The 19,800-nt window shown below is 41.8% G+C and overlaps 1 protein-coding gene across 1 annotated transcript in view; it reads right to left on the bottom strand.

The window, feature by feature from the left end:
- Positions 1 to 15,569, bottom strand: part of CPNE4 (copine 4) — a 260,051-nt gene extending 244,482 nt beyond the window's left edge. Inside the window, exons 1-2 of the mRNA XM_055569694.1 lie at positions 15,502 to 15,569; positions 13,822 to 14,001 (exon numbers count right to left, since the gene is read on the bottom strand). Coding sequence (XP_055425669.1) covers positions 13,822 to 13,842 — 21 coding nt within the window. The 5' untranslated portion in view covers positions 13,843 to 14,001; positions 15,502 to 15,569. The remainder of the gene's footprint in view (positions 1 to 13,821; positions 14,002 to 15,501) is intronic.
- Between the last annotated feature and the right edge of the window lie 4,231 nt (positions 15,570 to 19,800).

The following is a 19,800-nucleotide window of genomic DNA, read 5'->3' as shown; positions in this document are numbered from 1 at the left end:
ACAACCTGGAAGAAACAGATAAATTCTTAGAAAAGTTCAAGCTTCCAAGACTGACCCTGGAAGAAAGAGAAATTATGAACAAGCCAACTACAAGCACTGAAATTAAACTGTGATTAAAAAAAAAAAAATTCCCCAAAAACGAAAGCCCAGGGCCAGATGGCTTCAAAGGTGAGTTCTTCCATACATTTAGAGAAAAGCTAATTTCTATTTTTCTAAAACTCTTGCAAAAATTTTCAGAGGAAGAAACACTTCTAAACTTGTTCTGTGAGGCCACCATCAGCCTCACAAAACCAGAGAGAGACAACACACAAAAAAGAAAATTACAGGCCAATATTACTGATGAATATAGATGTAAAAATCCTCAACAAAATTCTAGCAAACAGAATTCAACAACAAATTAAAAAGATCATACACCATGATCAAGTTGAGTTTATCCCAGGGATTCAAAGGTTCTTCAATATACACAAATCAATCAATATGATACACCATATTAATGAGTTGGAAGATAAAAACCATATGATCATTTCAATAGATGCAGAAAAAGCGTTTGACAAAATTCAGTACCCATTTATGATAAAAACTCTTTAAAAAATTGGCTTAGAAGGAACCTACCTTAACTAATACAGGTCATATGTGATAAAACCACATCAAACATTATTCTCAATGTTGAAAAACTGAAGGCATTCCCTGTAACATCAGGAACAAGAAAAGTGCTTCCACTCTCACCACTATTACTCAACATAGTTTTGGAAGTCCTAGCCACTGCAGTTAGAGAAGAAATGGAAACGAAGAGGTAAAACTCTCACTGTTTACAGATACATGACAATATACATAGAAAACTCTAAAGATATTATCAGAACATTACTAGAGGTAATCAGTAAATTCAGCACAGTTGAGGGTACAAAATCAATACACAGAAGTCACTTGAATTCCTATGCACTAACAATGAAAAATCAGAAAGAGAAACTAAGGAATAAGTCCCATTTACCATTGCAACAAAAAGAATAAAATACCTAGGAATAAACCTACCTAAGGAGACAAAAGAGATGTATACAGAAAATTATAAAACACTGATGAAAAAAATCGAAGACAACATAACCAAATGGAGAGATACTCCATGTTTCTGGGTTGGAAGAATCAATGTTGTGAAAATGACTATACTACCTAATACAATCTACAGAATCAGAGTGGCCCCTATCAAATTACCAATGCCATTTCCCACAGAACTAGAACAAAAAATCTCACATTTCATAAGGAAGCATATAAGACTCCAAAGAGCCAAAGCAATCTTGAGAAAGAAGAATGAAGCTGGAGGAATCAACCTTCCTGACTTCAGACTATACTACAAATATACAGTCATCAAGACAGTAAGTTAATGGCACAAAAACAGAAACATAGACCAGTGGAATAAGATAGAAATAGCCCAGAGATAAACCCACACATCTATGGGTACCTTAATTTTGACAAAGGAGGCAAGAATATACAGTGGGGCAAAGATATCTAGTCTCCTCAATAAGTGCTGGTGGGAAAACTGGACAGCTACATGTAAAAGAATGAATGAAATTAGAACACTTCCTTACGCCATATACAAAGATAAACTCAAAATGGATTAAAGACCTAAATGTAAGACCAGGAACTATAAAACTCTTAGAGGAAAACATAGGCAGAAAACTATGACATAAATCACAGCAAGACCCTCTGACCCATCTCCTAGAGCAATGGAAATAAAAACAAAAATAAACAAGCGGGACCTAATTAAACTTAAAAGCTTTTGCACAGCAAAGGAAACTGTTAACAAGGTAAAAAGACAGCCCTTAGAATGTGAGAAAATGATAGCAAATGAAACAACTGACAAAAGATTAATTTACAAAATATACAAGCAGCTCATACAACTCAATACCAGAGAAACAAACAAGCAAACAGTCAATCAAAAAAAAAAAAAAAAAAAAAAAAAAACAGGCAAAAGACCTAAGCAGACATTTCTTCAAGGAAGACATACAGATGGCTAACAAACACATGAAAAGATGCTCAACTTTGCTCACTATTACAGAAATGCAAATCAAAACTATACTTAGATATCACCTCACACCAGTTAGAATGGCCATTATCAAGTCTACAAACATTAAATGCTGGAGAGGGTGTGGAGAAAAGGGAACCCTCTTGTACTGTTGGTGGGAATGCAAACTGATACAGTCACTATGACAGACAGATGGAGATTACTTAAAAAACTAGGAATAAAACCAGCATATGACCCAGTGATCTCACTACTAGGCTTATACCCTCAGAAAACCAAAATTGTAAAAGGCACATGTACCCCAGTGTTCACTGCAGCAAAATTTACAATGGTAGAACATGGAGGCAAAATAGATGTCCATCAGCAGATGAATGGATAAAGAAGCTGTGGTATATAACACACACACACACACACACGTACATATGTGTATGTATATGTATGTACGTGTGTGTATATATATATATATATATATATATATATATATATATATATATATAAAGTGGAATATTTCTCAGCCATAAAACGGAACACATTTGAGTCAGTTCTAATGAGGTGGGTGAACCTAAAGCCTCTTATACAGAATGAAGTAAGTCAGAAAGAGAAAAACAAATATTGTATGTTAACGCATATGTATGGAATCTAGAAAGATGGTACTGATAAACCTATTTGTATGGTAGAAATGGAGGCACAGACAATGAGAACAGACATATGGACAAGAGTTGGGAGGAGGAAAGAGTGGGTGGGATAATGAGGTGAGTAACATGGAAACATATACATCACCATATGTAAAATAGATAGCCAATGGGAATTTGCTGTATGATTCAGGGAATTCACCCAGGGCTCTATAACAACCTAGAGGGGTGGGATTGGGAGTGAAGTGGAAGGCAGGTTCAGAAGGAGGGGGCATAGGTATACATATGCCTGGTTTATCTTGACGTTTGGCAGAAAGCAACACAATGTTTCATCAGTTAGTTCAGTCGCTCAGTCGCGTCCGACTCTTTGCGACCCCATGAATCGCAGCAGGCCAGGCCTCCCTGTCTATCACCAACTCCCGGAGTTCACTCAGACTCACGTCCATCAAGTCAGTGATGCCATCCAGCCATCTCATCCTCTGTTGTCCCCTTCTCTTCCTGCCCCCAATCCCTCCCAGCATCAGAGTCTTTTCCAATGAGTCAACCCTTCGCATGAGGTGGCCAAAGTACTGGAGTTTCAGCTTCAGCATCATTCCTTCCAAAGAAATCCCAGGGTTGATCTCCTTCAGAACAGACTGGTTGGATCTCCTTGCAGTCCAAGGGACTCTCAAGAGTCTTCTCCAACATAACAGTTCAAAGGCATCAGTTCTTAGGCACTCAGCCTTCTTCACAGTCCAACTCTCACATCCATACATGATCACAGGAAAAACCATAGCCTTGACTAGACTGACCTTTGTTGGCAAAGTAATGTCTCTGCTTTTGAATATGCTATCTAGGTTGGTCATAACTTTCCTTCCAAGAACTAAGCGTCTTTTAATTTCATGGCTGCAGTCACCATCTGCAGTGATTTTGGAGACCAAAAAAATAAAGTCTGACACTATTTCCACTGTTTCCCCATCTATTTCCCATGAAGTGATGGGACCAGATGCCATGATCTTCATTTTCTGAATGTTGAGCTTCAAGCCAACTTTTTCACTCTCCACTTTCAATTTCATCAAGGGGCTTTTGAGTTCCTCTTCACTTTCTGCCAAAAGGGTGGTGTCATCTGCATATCTGAGGTTATTGATATTTCTCCCGGCAATCTTGATTCCAGCTTGTGTTTCTTCCAGCCCAGCGTTTCTCATGATGTACTCTGCATATAAGTTAAATAAACAGGGTGACAATATACAGCCTTGACATACTCCTTTTCCTATTTGGAACCAGTCTGTTGTTCCATGACCAGTTCTAAGTGTTGCTTCCTGACCTGCATACAGATTTCTCAAGAGACAGGTCAGGTGGTCTGATATTCCCATCTCTTTCAGAATTTTCCACAGTTTATTGTGATCCACACAGTCAAAGGCTTTGGCATAGTCAATAAAGCAGAAATAGATGTTTTTCTGGAACTCTCTTGCTTTTTCCATGATCCAGCGGATGTTGGCAATATGATCTCTGGTTCCTCTGCCTTTTCTAAAACCAGCTTGAACATCAGGAAGTTCACGGTTCAAGTATTGCTGAAGCCTGGCTTGCAGAATTTTGAGCATTACTTTACTTGTGTGTGAAATGAGTGCAATTGTGCAGTAGTTTGAGCATTCTTTGGCATTGCCTTTCTTTGAGGTTGGAATGAAAACTGACCTTTCCCATTCATGTGGCCACTGCTGAGTTTTCCAAATTTGCTAGCATATGGAGTGCAGCACTTTCACAGCATCATCTTTCAGGATTTGAAATAGCTCAACTGGAATTCCATCACCTCCACTAGCTTTGTTCATAGTGATGCTTTCCAAGGCCCACTTGACTTCACATTCCAGGATATCTGGCTCTAGGTCAGTGATCACATCATCGTGATTATCTAGGTCATGAAGATCTTTTTTGTACAGTTCTTCTCTGTATTCTGGCCACCTCTTCTTAATATCTTCTGCTTCTGTTAGGTCCATACCATTTCTGTCCTTTATCGAGCCCATCTTTGCATGAAATGTTCCCTTGGTATCTCTAATTTTCTTGAAGAGATCTTTAGTCTTTTCCATTCTGTTTTCCTCTATTTCTTTGCATTGATTGCTGAGGAAGGCTTTCTTATCTCTTCTTGCTATTATTTGGAACTCTGCATTCAGATGCTTATATCTTTCCTTTTCTCCTTTGCTTTTTGCTTCTCTTCTTTTCACAGCTATTTGTAAGGCTTCCCTGACAGCCATTTTGCTTTTTTGCATTTCTTTTCCATGGGGATGGTCTTGATCCCTGTCTCCTGTACAATGTCATGAACCTCATTCCATAGTTCATCAGGCACTCTATCTATCAGATCTAGGCCTTTAAATCTAGTTCTCACTTCCACTGTATAATCATAAGGGATTTGATTTAGGTCATACCTGAATGGTCTAGTGGTTTTCCCTACTTTCTTCAATTTAAGTCTGAATTTGGTAATAAGGAGTTCATGATCTGAGCCACAGTCACCTCCCCGTCTTGTTTTTGTTGACTATAGAGCTTCTCCATCTTTGGCTGAAAAGAATATAATCAATCTGATTTCAGTGTTGACCATCTGGTGATGTCCATGTGTAGAGTCTTCTCTTGTGTTGTTGGAAGAGGGTGTTTGTTATGACCAGTGCATTTTCTTGGCAAAACTCTATTAGTCTTTGCCGTGTTTCATTCTGTATTTCAAGGCCAAATTTGCCTGTTACTCCAGGTGTTTCTTGACTTCCTACTTTTGCATTCTAGCCACCTATAATGAAAAGGACATCTTTTTGGGGTATTAGTTCTAAAAGGTCTTGTAGGTCTTCACAGAACCATTCAACTTCAGCTTCTTCAGTGTTACTGGTTGGGGCATAGACTTGGATTACTGTGATATTGAATGGTTTGCCTTGGAAATGAACAGAGATCATTCTGTCATTTTTGAGATTGCATCCAAGTACTGCATTACGGACTCTTTTGTTGACCATGATGGCCACTCCATTTCTTCTGAGGGATTCCTGTCTGCAGTAGTAGATATAATGGTCATCTGAATTAAATTCACCCATTCCAGTCCATTTCAGTTCGCTGATTCCTAGAATGTCAACATTCCCTCTTGCCATCTCTTGTTTGACCACTTCCAATTTGCCTTGATTCATGGACCTGACGTTCCAGGTTCCTATGCAATATCTCTCTTTACAGCATTGGACGTTGCTTCTATCACCAGTCACATCCACAGCTGGGTATTGTTTTTGCTTTGGCTCCATCCCTTCATTCTTTCTGGAGTTATTTCTCCACTGATCTCCAGTAGCATATTGGGCACCTACTGACCTGGGGAGTTCCTCTTTCAGTATCCTATCATTTTGCCTTTTCATACTGTTCATGGGGTTCTCAAGGCAAGAATACTGAAGTGGTTTGCCATTCCCTTCTCCAGTGGACCACATTCTATCACAATGGTTTAAAGAACACAATGTTTAAAGCAATTATATTTCAATTAAGAATAAATAAATTTATATAAAATAATAAAGAAATAAAGTTAAATAAAAAATAAAGTTGGCTTGCTGTTCAAGATGGTGAGGGGTAGAGTTTCTTCCTAGCATGCTCTCTGATGGGTGCAGCGGGAGCAGGGTTTAGTTTCTGGTCTTCTTTCAGCCAACAGCAATCCATGGATGGTCTGCACACTGACACAGAAGGCATACACAGCTTTCTGAGCATCCTGCATCTATGATTCGCCCTCTTCATCCATCTGCTGAGAACACACAGTTCTGCCTTGAGTGCTTTTAGAGGACATGAACCTTCATCTGGCACCACCACTCAGTGCTAAGTCACTTGCGCTGCTGGTACCCAATGTTATGGCCAGTGCCAGTTTCTAGCATGCTGAGGGCTGCTATTTTCCCTCCCCAAATACCATGAGTCCTGCTGAATCACATGACAGAATGGAAATGTGACAAATTCAGACAGAGTAGGTACTTTAGAGGCTCTGAATGTGTGACTTTCTGGATGGGTTTTGAGAAGTCATTTTACCTTTTGTTTTGGGCTTCAGTTGAGAAAGATACAATCAGGAACAAATTACTTCAGAGAAACCATATTTTACTAAAAGTAGCCTGATAAGAGTAAATATTATACACACTGAATCTTTAACTATATAAATTATGCAACAAACTTAAGGCAAAATTATAAGTTCAGTTTTACTAATTGCCCAGGACATGGGTTCTATCATAACGTTTTCACCTTTTTTTTCCCTTCCACATTTACTCCTGAAACAATGTTGGTCCTTACAAGTGTCCATAGTGGTAGCTCCTTAATAACAGGTTTCAGACCCTGAATGCCAGGAACACTGCTTAGCACCTTATATGTATTTTTTCACTTGATCCTACACTATTTCTTGAGGTCAGAACTATTATAATCTCCACTGTGCAAATGAAGAGACTGAGGTTTAAATGGCTGCAGGAGTTGGCCTCTGGACATACAACTGAGCATGGCTGAGCTGGGATCCAACACTAGTCCACTCAGCTCCGTGGTGCACCATCATGAAACAGCGCTTTGGGCCCCCACCACACTGTTCCTACATCTCCTATGTCTACCATTCCCTGCCCAACTAAGCAGTGCAAGGAAAAGGAATCTTTTCTCACTGCTGAAGTTACAAAGAAGGAAAACGTTGATTTTTTTTTTTTTTTTGCTTGATCACATTAAAGAGAAGAACAATTTGGAAAAAGCGAGAAAATTCCCATTCTCACCAAAAGGTAATAAACTGTCAAACTGTGAAGAGTGAAGGAGGTCTGCCTCCTCTTCACAGAGCTCTCATGACAAATGCATTTGTCTGTTGTGTTACTCTATACATGGTACTAGTTTAGTCGCTAAGTCATGTCTGACTTGTGAATCCATGGACTGTAGCCTTCCAGGCTCCTCTGTCCATGGGATTCACCAGGAAAGAATATTGGAGTGGGTTGCCATTTCCTTCTCCAGGGGATCTTCCTGACCCAGGAATCTAACCCAGGTCTCCTGCATTGCAGGCAAATTCTTTACCTACTGAGCTATGAGGGAAGCCCCCTTTATGTAGTACATCAATATCAAATCTTGTTTTAATCACATGTCTGTTTTACTTATCCCATTCTAAATAACCATCCAAATAACTCTTCACATAGAAAAGGATTTTGATTTTCTGCTACCAACTACCATCTGTAGGGAGTCAGCTCCCAAATCTGTGTCATCATCAGGTCCATGTGGTAAAACAATTGGAAACCTCCTCTGGACTTTTTTCACAGACATCCTGAACTTAAGGTGTTGGCACCACATCCTGCTCCCCATCTCATTCGTCAATCTGATTCCCCTCAATGACAGCAAGTCGCTCCTCCAGTAACCTTTGTCAGATGCCAGAAGACTCTGCATCTCTCACCCAGGTTTGAAAACTTGTTGATTGTGCTCTCAGATACATTCCCCTCTGCATCTCCTCTTCTCAACTTTCATCACCACTTTCCTCCCCAACTCTTCTTTATTGTTTTAACAGCCTTCTAACTTGTTTCTCTACCTCCACATCAGTCCTCTCCCATCCACCATTTACAGGAATACCAAAGTAATCTTTCCAGTACACACAATCAGTCTTGACCCTCCCCTTTTTAAAGCTCCTCAGGGCCTTTTGTGCATCCAGTCTGAGCTTCCCAAACTTTAATGGAAGGCTCATGAAAGCATGGGGTCAGCTCAGCTCACCCTCTCCTGTCTGGCCTCCTTTATCCCTTTCCCAACTCACTTGCCCATCCCACCAAGCTGAGTCACTCAGAGTTCTCTGACATTCTCATGCTGCTGTGCATTGATGTGTACCAGTCATTTTGCATGAGAGTCCTTATTTCTTTTCTCTGCTGGTGAATCCCTACTCACTCTTTGAGACTCAGAGTGAGACAATTTTCTTATGAGACCTCCTCAATTGCTTTAGGCAGAGGTAAGTCTTTCCCTCAGAGCCCTTGAAACACAACTCATTATATAGCAGTTAGTAATATGCATTTTGATGATTTCTTTACTAGTCTGTATCTCCTAGCTAATTATAAGCTCTTCTGGAGCAGGGTCCCTGTCTTTTTCATCTTTGTGCCTGTAGCACCTAGCACGGTACTTTTTATGCCTGGGGTCCTTCCTAAATATTTGCTGAAAAAAATGAATACATAAAAGAAATTTATCATGTCAAAATATAAGTTCATACTGATCTGGATTTTCAAAATTAACTGATCAATAAATTTGACTTAAGCACATGATACATAAAGCATATATAATTGCTTTAGAACCAAAGAAGTGCTGAATGTGGCCTGTGGCTCCCAGCTTTAAAAACTTGTAATCTGGGGACGGACCAGGTAACTATAACAATAAGTGCTAAATAAGAGAGAAATTATTTTAATGAACTGATAAAAAGGAACTTCTCAGTGCAATGTAGGATGATTTACATGAATGAAATGAAGTTGGGTTATAGGAGTTTGGAGTTTAAAGAGATCACTATGGTCTGGGAAAGGGGTTCTGTGGAATATAATTCAATGTTAGGCTTCACTTTGTAAGTGGCAAAATGAATTAGCCTATAGTGGTTCAAACAGCAAAGAGAAGATAATGATTGAAATGTTGAGGACAGGCTGGCTTCAGACAAGACTCGATCTAGGGTGCAGAGAACACCACTCAGTTTCTCTCTTTTTCTCCAATAGCACCCACGTTTTTCTCTTGCAGGGTCAATTTCCACCTCAAAAACCTACATTTTCTTTCCTATAAGGCTCTAGCCAACATATATTTGCATCTCATTGTGTCTGATGAGTTACATGATTTCCCTGAAGCAATCACTGTCGCCACAAAATTGAGACATTCTGATTGATTTCAATCAGTGGCATCCCAACGTGTGGGCCAGGTCGACAGCACCAATCACGTGGCTGATATTATGAGAGGGTGGTTATTTAAAAATATACAGAATACCTAGTCAGGCCAGCAAATCACCGGGGTGGGGTGGGGGATGCCATAATATGGCTCAGGAAGCATGGCTGATTTGCTACTCATGTCTTTTTCCTCCTAAGCCACAATGTCAAAAAAATTTCTCACAACATGCAGCATTCCTGCATTCAGTTCAGTTCAGTCCCTTAGTCATGTCTGACTCTTTGCAACCCCATGAATCGCAGCACGCCAGGCCTCCCTGTCCATTGCCATCTCCTGGGGTTCACTCAAACTCATGTCCATCAAGTCGGTGATGCCATCCAGCCATCTCATCCTCTGTCGTCCCATTCTCCTCCTGCCCCCAATCCCTCCCAGCATCAGAGTCTTTTCCAATGAATCAACTCTTCACATGAGGTGGCCAAAGTACTGGAGTTTCAGCTTTAGCATCATTCCTTCCAAAGAACTCCCTGCATTATCCCTTCCTAAATTATGGCAGAAGAAAGAGCTCTGAATTAAAGATCAACAGCTCCTGACTTCTGGTCTTGGCTCTGTCAAGGCGTGGAATCTTTCTGATTCTGTTTTCTCAACTCAGATGCAAACTAGCATATATAAGATGGATAAAGAACAAGGTCCTACTGTATATCACAGGGAACTATATTCAACATCCTTTGATAAACCATAATGGAAAAGAATATAATGTATATACATGTACAGCTGAGTCACTTTGCTGTACAGCAGAAATTAACACAACATTGTAACTCAACTATACTTCAAAATACATAAATTTTTAAAAAGCCATGAGAAATGATCAGCTTGAAAGCCCTTTCAAAAGCATCAAAGTATACTTAGGAAGGACTATTGGTAATTCACCCAAAGTGTTCAGGTCTACATATTTTTTGTCTTGAGAGATTAAGAAGATTATGTGAATGAACCCCTCAGATTCTCTATTCCTTCCACTCTAGGCCATCTGGCCATTTCTCCATACCAACCCTGATGCTTTTCACTTAAGTAATGGGAAACCTCACCCCAAAGGGCTTAGACTGCAGGACACCTTATTCCCTCCTGAGGAGAAGTCCACAAGAAGGTGGGTTCCGGGGATATTCTCCATCATATATTATATAATGATCATTGTATATCTCTCTCATGACTTTTGGAAAGAGTTGAGAGCACGTAGTTCTTGATAGGTACAGTGCACAATAAGTGGGCAATGAATGAATGAATAGTGGATTTGAGGTGAAATTCTGTAATGTATAAATAGACTTAAGTAAACTTAAATAAATAACAAATAAACTTAAAAGGTGATTAAAATGGCATTTTGCAGATAGAAAAGAACCATTTTAAGATTCTCACTTAGCAATGAGCATCCCACCTATGCATAAAAGTTACATGCTGTCCCAAGAAGTAAATGTAGATCCATTAAGTCATGTGAATAAAATATCTTGTTTATCCAAAGCTTTCACAATTTTGTTTGTGTGAATGTTCCTCAAAATTACCTCTTTTGTAAGGCTTATCTTCCTATGTCACACCAGTCCTTGACCCTCTACCTCATGCCAGGCAGTGTGTCAGGGGCCAGTGACACTGTCTTTGCCTTCAAACAGCTCACACTAGTTGGGGATAAAGATGTAAAACAAATAATTACACAAATAAATCACAGCCATTCTTAGGGAGAAGCACAGAAGAGGAAGCAAACATTGAAAGGATGGTATCAAGCAGACAAGAGCTCAGAGAAGGCGCCCAGAAAGAAGTGACATTTCCACTGAAATTGGGAAGGGAACGTGAGTATGAGCAGGGAAAGGAAGCACATTCTGAGCAGATGGGAACACTGCATACAGTCTCTGGAATCAGGAAGGAGTTTGGCATATGCTGCAGAGTATCTTTGTTTGGATTGCCTAAAAAACTGACTCTGAGACTGAAAGTCAAAGGAGGTGAAGGAAGCACCACAGAGGAGTAGAGCAGTGAGGCAGGAAGAGGAGTGTAGCTTTATAGTCCAACTCTCACATCCATACATGACTACTGGAATTAAACCATAGCTTTGACTAGATGGACATTTGTTGGCAAAATAATGTCCCCGCTTTTTAATATGCTGTCTAGGTTGGTCATAACTTTTCTCCCAAGGAGCAAGTGTCTTTTAATCTCATGGCTGCAGTCACCATCTGCAGTGATATTGGAGCCCTCCGAAATAAAGTCTGTCACTGTTTCCATTGTTTCCCCATCTATTTCCCATGAAGTGATGGGAGTGGATGCCATGATCTTAGTTTTCTGAATGTTGTTTTAAGCCAATTTAAACTCTTTCTTACTAATCCCTAAACAATATCCTTACCTCTACATGGGATTATTGCAGGTTTTGTGAGGCTTGAGGCTTATGTAATTTGGAATCTTGCTTTGTGGAAAAAGTACAACACTATGAATAAAAACATGATACACCCTCTTACACTGTTGGTGGGAATGCAAACTAGTACAGCCACTATGGAGAACAGTGTGGAGATTCCTTAAAAAACTGGAAATAAACCTGCCTTATGATCCAGCAATCCCACTGCTGGGCATACACACTGAGGAAACCAGAAGGGAAAGAGACACATGTACCCCAATGTTCATCGCAGCACTATTTATAATAGCCAGGACATGGAAGCAACCTAGATGTCCATCAGCAGATGAATGGATAAGAAAGCTATGGTACATATACACAATGGAGTATTATTCAGCCATTAAAAAGAATACATTTGAATCAGTTCTAATGAGGTGGATGAAACTGGAGCCTATTATACAGAGTGAAGTAAGCCAGAAAGAAAAACACCAATACAGTATACTAACGCATATATATGGAATTTAGAAAGATGGTAACAATAACCCTGTGTACGAGACAGCAAAAGAGACACTGATGTATAGAACAGTCTTATGGACTCTGTGAGAGAGGGAGAGGGTGGGAAGATTTGGGAGAATGGCATTGAAACATGTAAAATATCATGTATGAAAAGAGTCGCCAGTCCAGGTTCGATGCACGATACTGGATGCTTGGGGCTGGTGCACTGGGACGACCCAGAGGGATGGAATGGGGAGGGAGGAGGGAGGAGGGTTCAGGATGGGGAACACATGTATACCTGTGGCGGATTCATTTTGATATTTGGCAAAACTAATACAGTTATGTAAAGTTTAAAAATAAAATAAAATTTAAAATTAAAAAAAAAAAACAAACAAACATGATACAGAACTTTGGAAGGATCCACATAAGTGAAGATCTATGAATTTTAAGCTGCACTAGTTTCCCAGTAAATCAGTCTGTGGCCTTGATTAAGGGTGGTTGGTCCTCTCACCCCTTAGCTCTGCATGGTTGCTCTGACCTCTATGCCTTGTTTACATTGCCTTTTTACCTGAAGATATCCCTCCTCCTCCTTCAACTCCTGGACCATATTTTTTCAAAGTTTGGTTTCACAATGCCTTTTGTCATTCTCCTCAGCAGAAAGCTCTCCCTTCACTGCAGGCCCACAACCATATGTAGAACCCAGGATGAGTTGCCTCATGAGAGCTTAGAGAACATCATGAGTGGCTCTGTTTGAGGGGCACACACTGAGCCTTCTCCAATTAGTCTTGAGCACAGGGACTATTTCTACCTAGATTCCACCTCAGCACTTATTCAAGTTCTGGGTATAGCAGGAAGGAAGGGAAAAAGGAAAGGTGTTACAAAGTCAAAATCATGGGGCTTGGAGTAAGACCCACTTGGGTGTAACTCTGCCCTTGTTAGTGTGGGGTCTCTGGCAAGTCGATTACTTCTGAGTCTTAGTTTCTCTCTGACAAATGAATGTTTATTTCCCAACACTGTTGTGAGGATTAAGTAAAGCATTTATCATTTGCCATGTATCTATTTAGCCTTCTCTTGGGCTGCTTTTGGCACCAGAGGCTTGGGATAGCTGTGACTGAGCGATACTTCCCATGTAATGGTTCCCATAGTTGAGTTGGGAGATAGGAGATTATGACATATCAGGATAAGGCAATAGCAGACATACAACTGGAGCAGAGTAGGTGCTCCATAAATAGTTATTAAATAAATGACTGACAGAATGAAGGAATTCAGAAACAAAAATGATTAACTTTGCAAAATAGGTAACACCTGATATATCTGCACCATCATCCACATGAAAGTGTAACACTGAATATAATGGACATGGCAGTGCATGTCACACAATGCTACATGTTAAAGGAAATAAAATCAACAGGAGAAAGAAAGCAAGGACTGAATGAGGGGAGAGGGGAAAAAAGGAAGGAGAAAGGCCCTCAGAAGGCTAAAGGGGAGGAAGGGCGTCATGGACCCACCTGGCCAAGCGTGCACTCCATACCGCCCAGAAAGTCGGCCTCCTTCAGCCCATTGTGGGTGCTGCTGATGTCATGGACCTCAAACCGCAGGCGCTGCACCTCCTCGAAGTAAAAGTCCACTGTGAACAGTTTTGAATAGACTGGGTTGATGCAGGTGCGAATCACCTCTGTTCTGTCAACCTGCAGGACAGAGGAAGAGAAAACCCATCAGGAATCAGGGCCTTGTATTGTTATCCTTCAGGAAGCTTCATTTTATGGTGCTCTGTCTCCTTCCAAACTGTCAGTGCCCTCCACCAAGTCACCACGGCGAGCAGTCTGGACATCTTAAGGATACACCTTCTGAGAATGAGTCATGGTTCAAGGAGGAAAATCACAGAATAATCTAAGCTTTATGTGTAAGGGTTTTAGAGTACCTTGTATTGTTAAGTAATAAGGCAAGAAGATGGATTGATTATTAGGGGCCACCTGGAGCCTCAGGAAAAAGTCTGAGGGCATGTTTTGGCTCGGGAGGAAAAAAATCTGTACTCAATTCCTGATGTCTTAGGGGCACAGTTGGGCAAATAACCTTGTAGATGTCCCTTTTAGCCAACCCTATTCTAGTGTTGGTGCCATATGAATCCCTGTGGTCTCCAGTGTGTCTCTTATTGGGCTTACACACGTTGACTCAGTAGTTTCAGTCCCTCTGTCTCAGTCCCCTCATCAACCAGTGAGGGCTAGAGGATTAGGGCAGTGGTTCCCAATCTGTCTCTAGGGACCGGTTTCCTGCAAGACAATTTTTCCACAGACCGGGGTAAGGGGGAGGGGGTTTGGGGATGATTCAGATACATTTATTGTGCATTCTACTTCTATTATTATTAGATTGTGATATATGATGAAATAAACATACAGCTCACTATAATGCAAAATCAGTGGGAGCCCTGAGCTTCTTTTCCTGAAATTAGACAGTCTCATCTAGGGGGAAGTGAGCAATGGAGAGTGGTGGTAAGTATAGATGAAGCTTTGCTCACTTAACTGCCGTTCACCTCCTGCTGTGTGGCCCAGTTCTTTACATGCCACTGCAGCAGCCCCACGGGGTACCCTGAAGGGACTCAGGATAGAGAGAAGCAGGATTCTGGACCGAGGTAGGTGAGGTGCATATCAAAGGAGTGGTTTCAGTGAGCCTCGACTTTTGCATCTTCCCATACATAGGAAAGTGCTAAATTTCATTGGCTTGAGACAGCTGTTTTTCTTTAATTAATGTTATCTGTTGATGTTCTCACCACCTGGTCTTTGTTGCAAAAACTCTTGTATATACGGGCTCCTCACCTTGCTTCTTGGGGGCAATTTCTCAGAGTTATTTGAGATGCTATTTCGCAGGCTTGAAGTGCTCAGAATGTCCTCTGAATAAAACATAATTCTCAACTTTTATGTTGTGCAATTTTTTTCCGTCGACAGTTTATTGGATACTCTCCAAGAGTCATTCCTTAGCACCAACTGTGAAAAACACCTCCCCACTTTCATTACAGTACAAGGAGAGTTTCTCAATAAAATGAGGGGAGCCATTTTTGACCATATCATGCATGTACATGTTATCCATCAAAGAAAAAATCTGATACACTCTTGATCTCAGGGTTTGATCCCTGGCCCCATCTCTTCCTATGCAGTGCCCTGTGTGAGAGAGGGCTACCCTATAAGGTGTACCTTCTGCTATTTCTGGTGGGATGGATGATCCTGGTTGTGAGGAGAAGGAGAATATGGTTCTTTTACATCCTGCTGCAAGAGACAGAAAACCAAATCTCAATCCACTGCTGATTGGGATTTGACAACAAGCTACTGCTCAGACCAATGGTTATTTGACTCTTTCCATGAAGAGTCAGCTATTTGAGCTTAATTTATATGCTTTAAAATGTTCATTCTGGGAGGCAGGATTGTATATGTTATTGACTGACTGTGTGGGTACAAGATTTATTATATTGGTATACTTTTTTTTTGTTATTAAGAGATTATACTTTTGAGTAATAGTAAAAATCAGAGGTCTATAAGTTCATAGTGACCTGGAGGTGTTTCATTCATTCCACTTCAAAGTAGTTTTTAGCCTCTCCTTTGGCATTGGCCTGCCCTTGTGCCTTGAGTTTTTCCTAATAAAGCTAAGTTGTAACCTAGCTGTAAAACTGGTCTGCCATTTCAAATCTTTGCTATGGCGAGACAGAATCAAGGAAATTACACACTCCTCCAACATATATGGTGCCATTTCTTGGATTTAACCTGGCTGAAACAAGGTTGGCTCAGCCCCTGTGAAGCAGAGGCCAAGCACAGCAGAAGCCCAACTTGGTGAAACCTCATGCAGTGGAAGCTGAACACGAAGAAAACCCAGTGCAGTGGAAGTAACAAGAAGCCCAGCAGGCTGGAAACTGGGACAGCAAAAACAAACTGGGCAGAAAGCTCACGCGGCTCAGTCCCAGGTTCCAGAAGACCTCCAGTTAAGAAACCTTGGACCACCGGACAAAATCCAGAGAGGGATTGTCAGAAGATCCTCTGACTAATCCTGAGGAAATCTGGTACACTGATGGAAGCAGCTTTGCCTTAGATGGGAAAAGAAGAGCTGGATATGCTGCTGCTGCTGCTGCTGCTAAGTCGTTTCAGTCGTATCTGACTCTGTGTGAGCCCATAGACGGCAGCCCACCAGGCTCCCCCGTCCCTGGGATTCTCCAGGCAAGAATACTAGAGTGGGTTGCCATTTCCTTATCCAGTGCATTAAAGTGAAAAGTGAAAGTGAAGTCGCTCAGTCATGTCTGACTCTTAGCGACCCCATGGACTGCAGCCTACCAGGCTCCTCCATCCATGGGATTTTCCAGGCAAGAGTACTGGAGTGGGGTGCTATTGCCTTCTCCGGCTGGATATGCAGTAGTCTCCAATTTCGAGATCATAGAGGCCAAGCCTTTGCCACCAGGTACTTCAGCCCAATTGGCTGAGATCATAGCCCTGACTTGAGCTTTAGATATGGGAAAAGGAAAAAGAATAGCCATTTACACTGACTCCAAGTATGCCTTTCTGGTGCTACATGCACATGCTGCTATTTGGAAAGAAATAGGCCACTTAACCACCCAAGGGTCCCCAATCAAAATTGGTGATAAAATCCTTAGGTTCTTGGAAGCAGTCTATCTGCCCGCTGAGGTTTCAGTCTCTCATTGTAAAGTACACCAAAACAGGAGCATGGAAGTGGCACAGGGAACCAAGCAGCCAACCAGGCAGCTAAGAGAGCAGCAGTACAGAACAATGACCTAATAGGGGTTGCCACCTTAGTTCCACAGACTAATTTGCCACAAACTCCTTCATATACTGAAGGTGATACCCTTAAAGCTAAGAGTGACTTACTTCACTCTGTATAATAGGCTCCAGTTTCATCCACCTCTTTAGAATAGATTCAAATGTATCAATTATACCAAAAAAAAAAGCTAAGAGTGAGGGCTTTCAAGAAGATCATATGGGGTGGTTCCAAAAGGAGGGACTCCTTTTTCTGCATGGGAATCTCCAGTGGAAGCTGGTTAACTCCTTACAAGCCAGCACTCATTTAGGGGAGAAGGCCCTCCAAAGATTATTGGAAAGGTCCTTTAGAGGAACAGGCCTCCAAGCGAATATAAGGCAAGTGGTCTCCTCTTGTCCCACTTGCCTGTTAAACAACCCCCAAGGAGCTTGAAGACCCCAGCTGGCCCAGCCCATCCAATGGGGTGGGACCTGCTCAGGAGAGGACTGGTAGATGTCAGTTTCTCAAGGGTATAAATACCTATTAGTTATGACAGATACATTCACAGGATGGGTTGAAGGCTTTCCCACCAAGACTGAGGAGGTGTTAAAAAAAAACAAAACAAAACAAAAAAAAAACAACAAAAAAAAACTGCTCCATGAAATCATTCTGAGATTTGGTCTGCACAGGTCATTACAAAGTGACAACGGGACACCATTTTTTCTAAGGTCACCCAAGGGGTCTCTAAAGCATTGGGCATTACTTATTACTTCCATTGTGCCAGGAGGCCTCAGTCTTTAGGAAAAGTAGAAAGAAGCAACTAATTCTTAAAATCAGCGATAAAAAAGATAACCCAGGAGACCTCCCTGGGATAGAAGGAGGCTTTACCAATTGCTCTCCTCTGCATGCATATTGCCCCTAAGGAACAGGTTGGTCTTAGTCCTTATGAGATGGCATATAGGAGACCTTTTGTTTATGTCAATGACCTTTTCCTAGATCCACAGGCACAGACCCTCCAGTCTTATAGTATGGCCATTGGGCAACTCCAACAAGATATACACTTGTGGGATCAACCAGGACCCAAAAAATTCTAAAGAGCTACCACTATAGGCTCCAGGAACTCAAGTCCTAATTAAAGTCTGGAAAGATGGGTCCCCAAAGGCTCAACTCCAGCCCACATGGAAGGGCCCCTACCTGTAATACTTTCTACCCCCACAGTAGTCAAGGTACTAGGACACAACTCCTGGATTCACTATTCATGAGCCAAGTGTGGAAGAAAACAGAAGAGGACACTCAATACACCTGTGAGCCCCTGGGAGATCTCAGATACCTATTCAGAACTACAAATGAGCACCATTCTAATGGAAACTCCCAAAATTAAGTTTCTGGAGATAAGATCTCTCAGGATAGCTCTAAAGAGCCAACACAGCTTGGCAGGGGTGGTACTCCAAAATAGACAGGAGATAGATCTCCTGATCCCTGAAAATTGAGGGACTTGAACCACCTTGAATGAGGTGTGTTGTTTTTGGGTAAATACTTCCAGCCAAGTTGAAGAAAGTCTCACAGACCTCAAGAAAAACATTCAGATCCTACAGGATCTCAAAGAATGAGCTGGAGAGTTCTTGGGGTGGCTACAACCTCTCTTTGGGGGATCTTTCTTCGGGAAAAGGGGAATTTGGAGTTGGCTAATGCCCCTACCAACCTAGATAGCATATTGAAAAGCAGAGACACTACTTTGCCAACAAAGGTCCGTCTAGTAAAGGCTATGGTTTTCCAGTGGTCATGTATGGATGTGAGAGTTGGACTGTGAAGAAAGCTGAGTGCCAAAGAATTGATGCTTTTGAACTGTGGTGTTGGAGAAGACTCTTGAGAGTCCCTTGGACTGCAAGGAGATCCAATCAGTCCACTCTGAAGGAGATCAGCCCTGGGATTTCTTTGGAAGGAATGATGCTAAAGCTGAAACTCCAGTACTTTGGCCACCTCATGTTAAGAGTTGACTCATTGGAAAAGACTCTGATGCTGGGAGGGATTGGGGGCAGGAGGAGAAGGGGACGACAGAGGATGAGATGGCTGGATGGCATCACCAACTCGATGGACATGAGTCTGAGTGAACTCTGGGAGTTGGTGATGGACAGGGAGGCCTGGCGTGCTGCGATTCATGGGGTCGCAAAGAGTCGGACACGACTGAGCGACTGAACTGAACTGAACTAATATCTGTTATCACCACATTGATGCTGCTTATGATTGCTCCTGCTGCTGCTGCTCCTGCTAAGTCGCTTCAGTCGTGTCGGACTCTGTGCATAGACGGCAGCCCACCAGACTCCCCCGTCCCTGAGATTCTCCAGGCAAGAACACTGGAGTGGGTTGCCATTTCCTTCTCCAATGCATGAAAGTGAAAAGTGAAAGTGAAGTCGCTCAGTTGTGTCCGACTCTCAGTGACCCTATGTACCGCAGCCTTCCAGGCTCCTCCGTCCATGGGATTTTCCAGGCAAGAGTACTGGAGTGGGGTGCCATTGCCTTCTCCATGATTGCTCCATGTATTATCAATTGTCTAACCCGTTTTGTCTCTGCCCAGGCCAACAAGTACAACATAGAGTGCCAGTTCAACAAGGATATGTAAAACTACACCTGACCACAGAAAATACCACTCATCCTTGGATGGACATCACTATAAGGACTCTGAGGCTTGGGAGAAGCCAGAAGGGGAGGTCCAATGCCCCCTCGCTGTCCCAGCTCAGTAGGAAGTAGCCAGAGAG

This window comes from Bubalus kerabau, chromosome 2, assembly GCF_029407905.1.
Source record: "Bubalus kerabau isolate K-KA32 ecotype Philippines breed swamp buffalo chromosome 2, PCC_UOA_SB_1v2, whole genome shotgun sequence".
Taxonomy (NCBI): Eukaryota; Metazoa; Chordata; class Mammalia; order Artiodactyla; family Bovidae; genus Bubalus; species Bubalus kerabau.
This window is presented reverse-complemented; position numbering and strand designations above follow the sequence as displayed.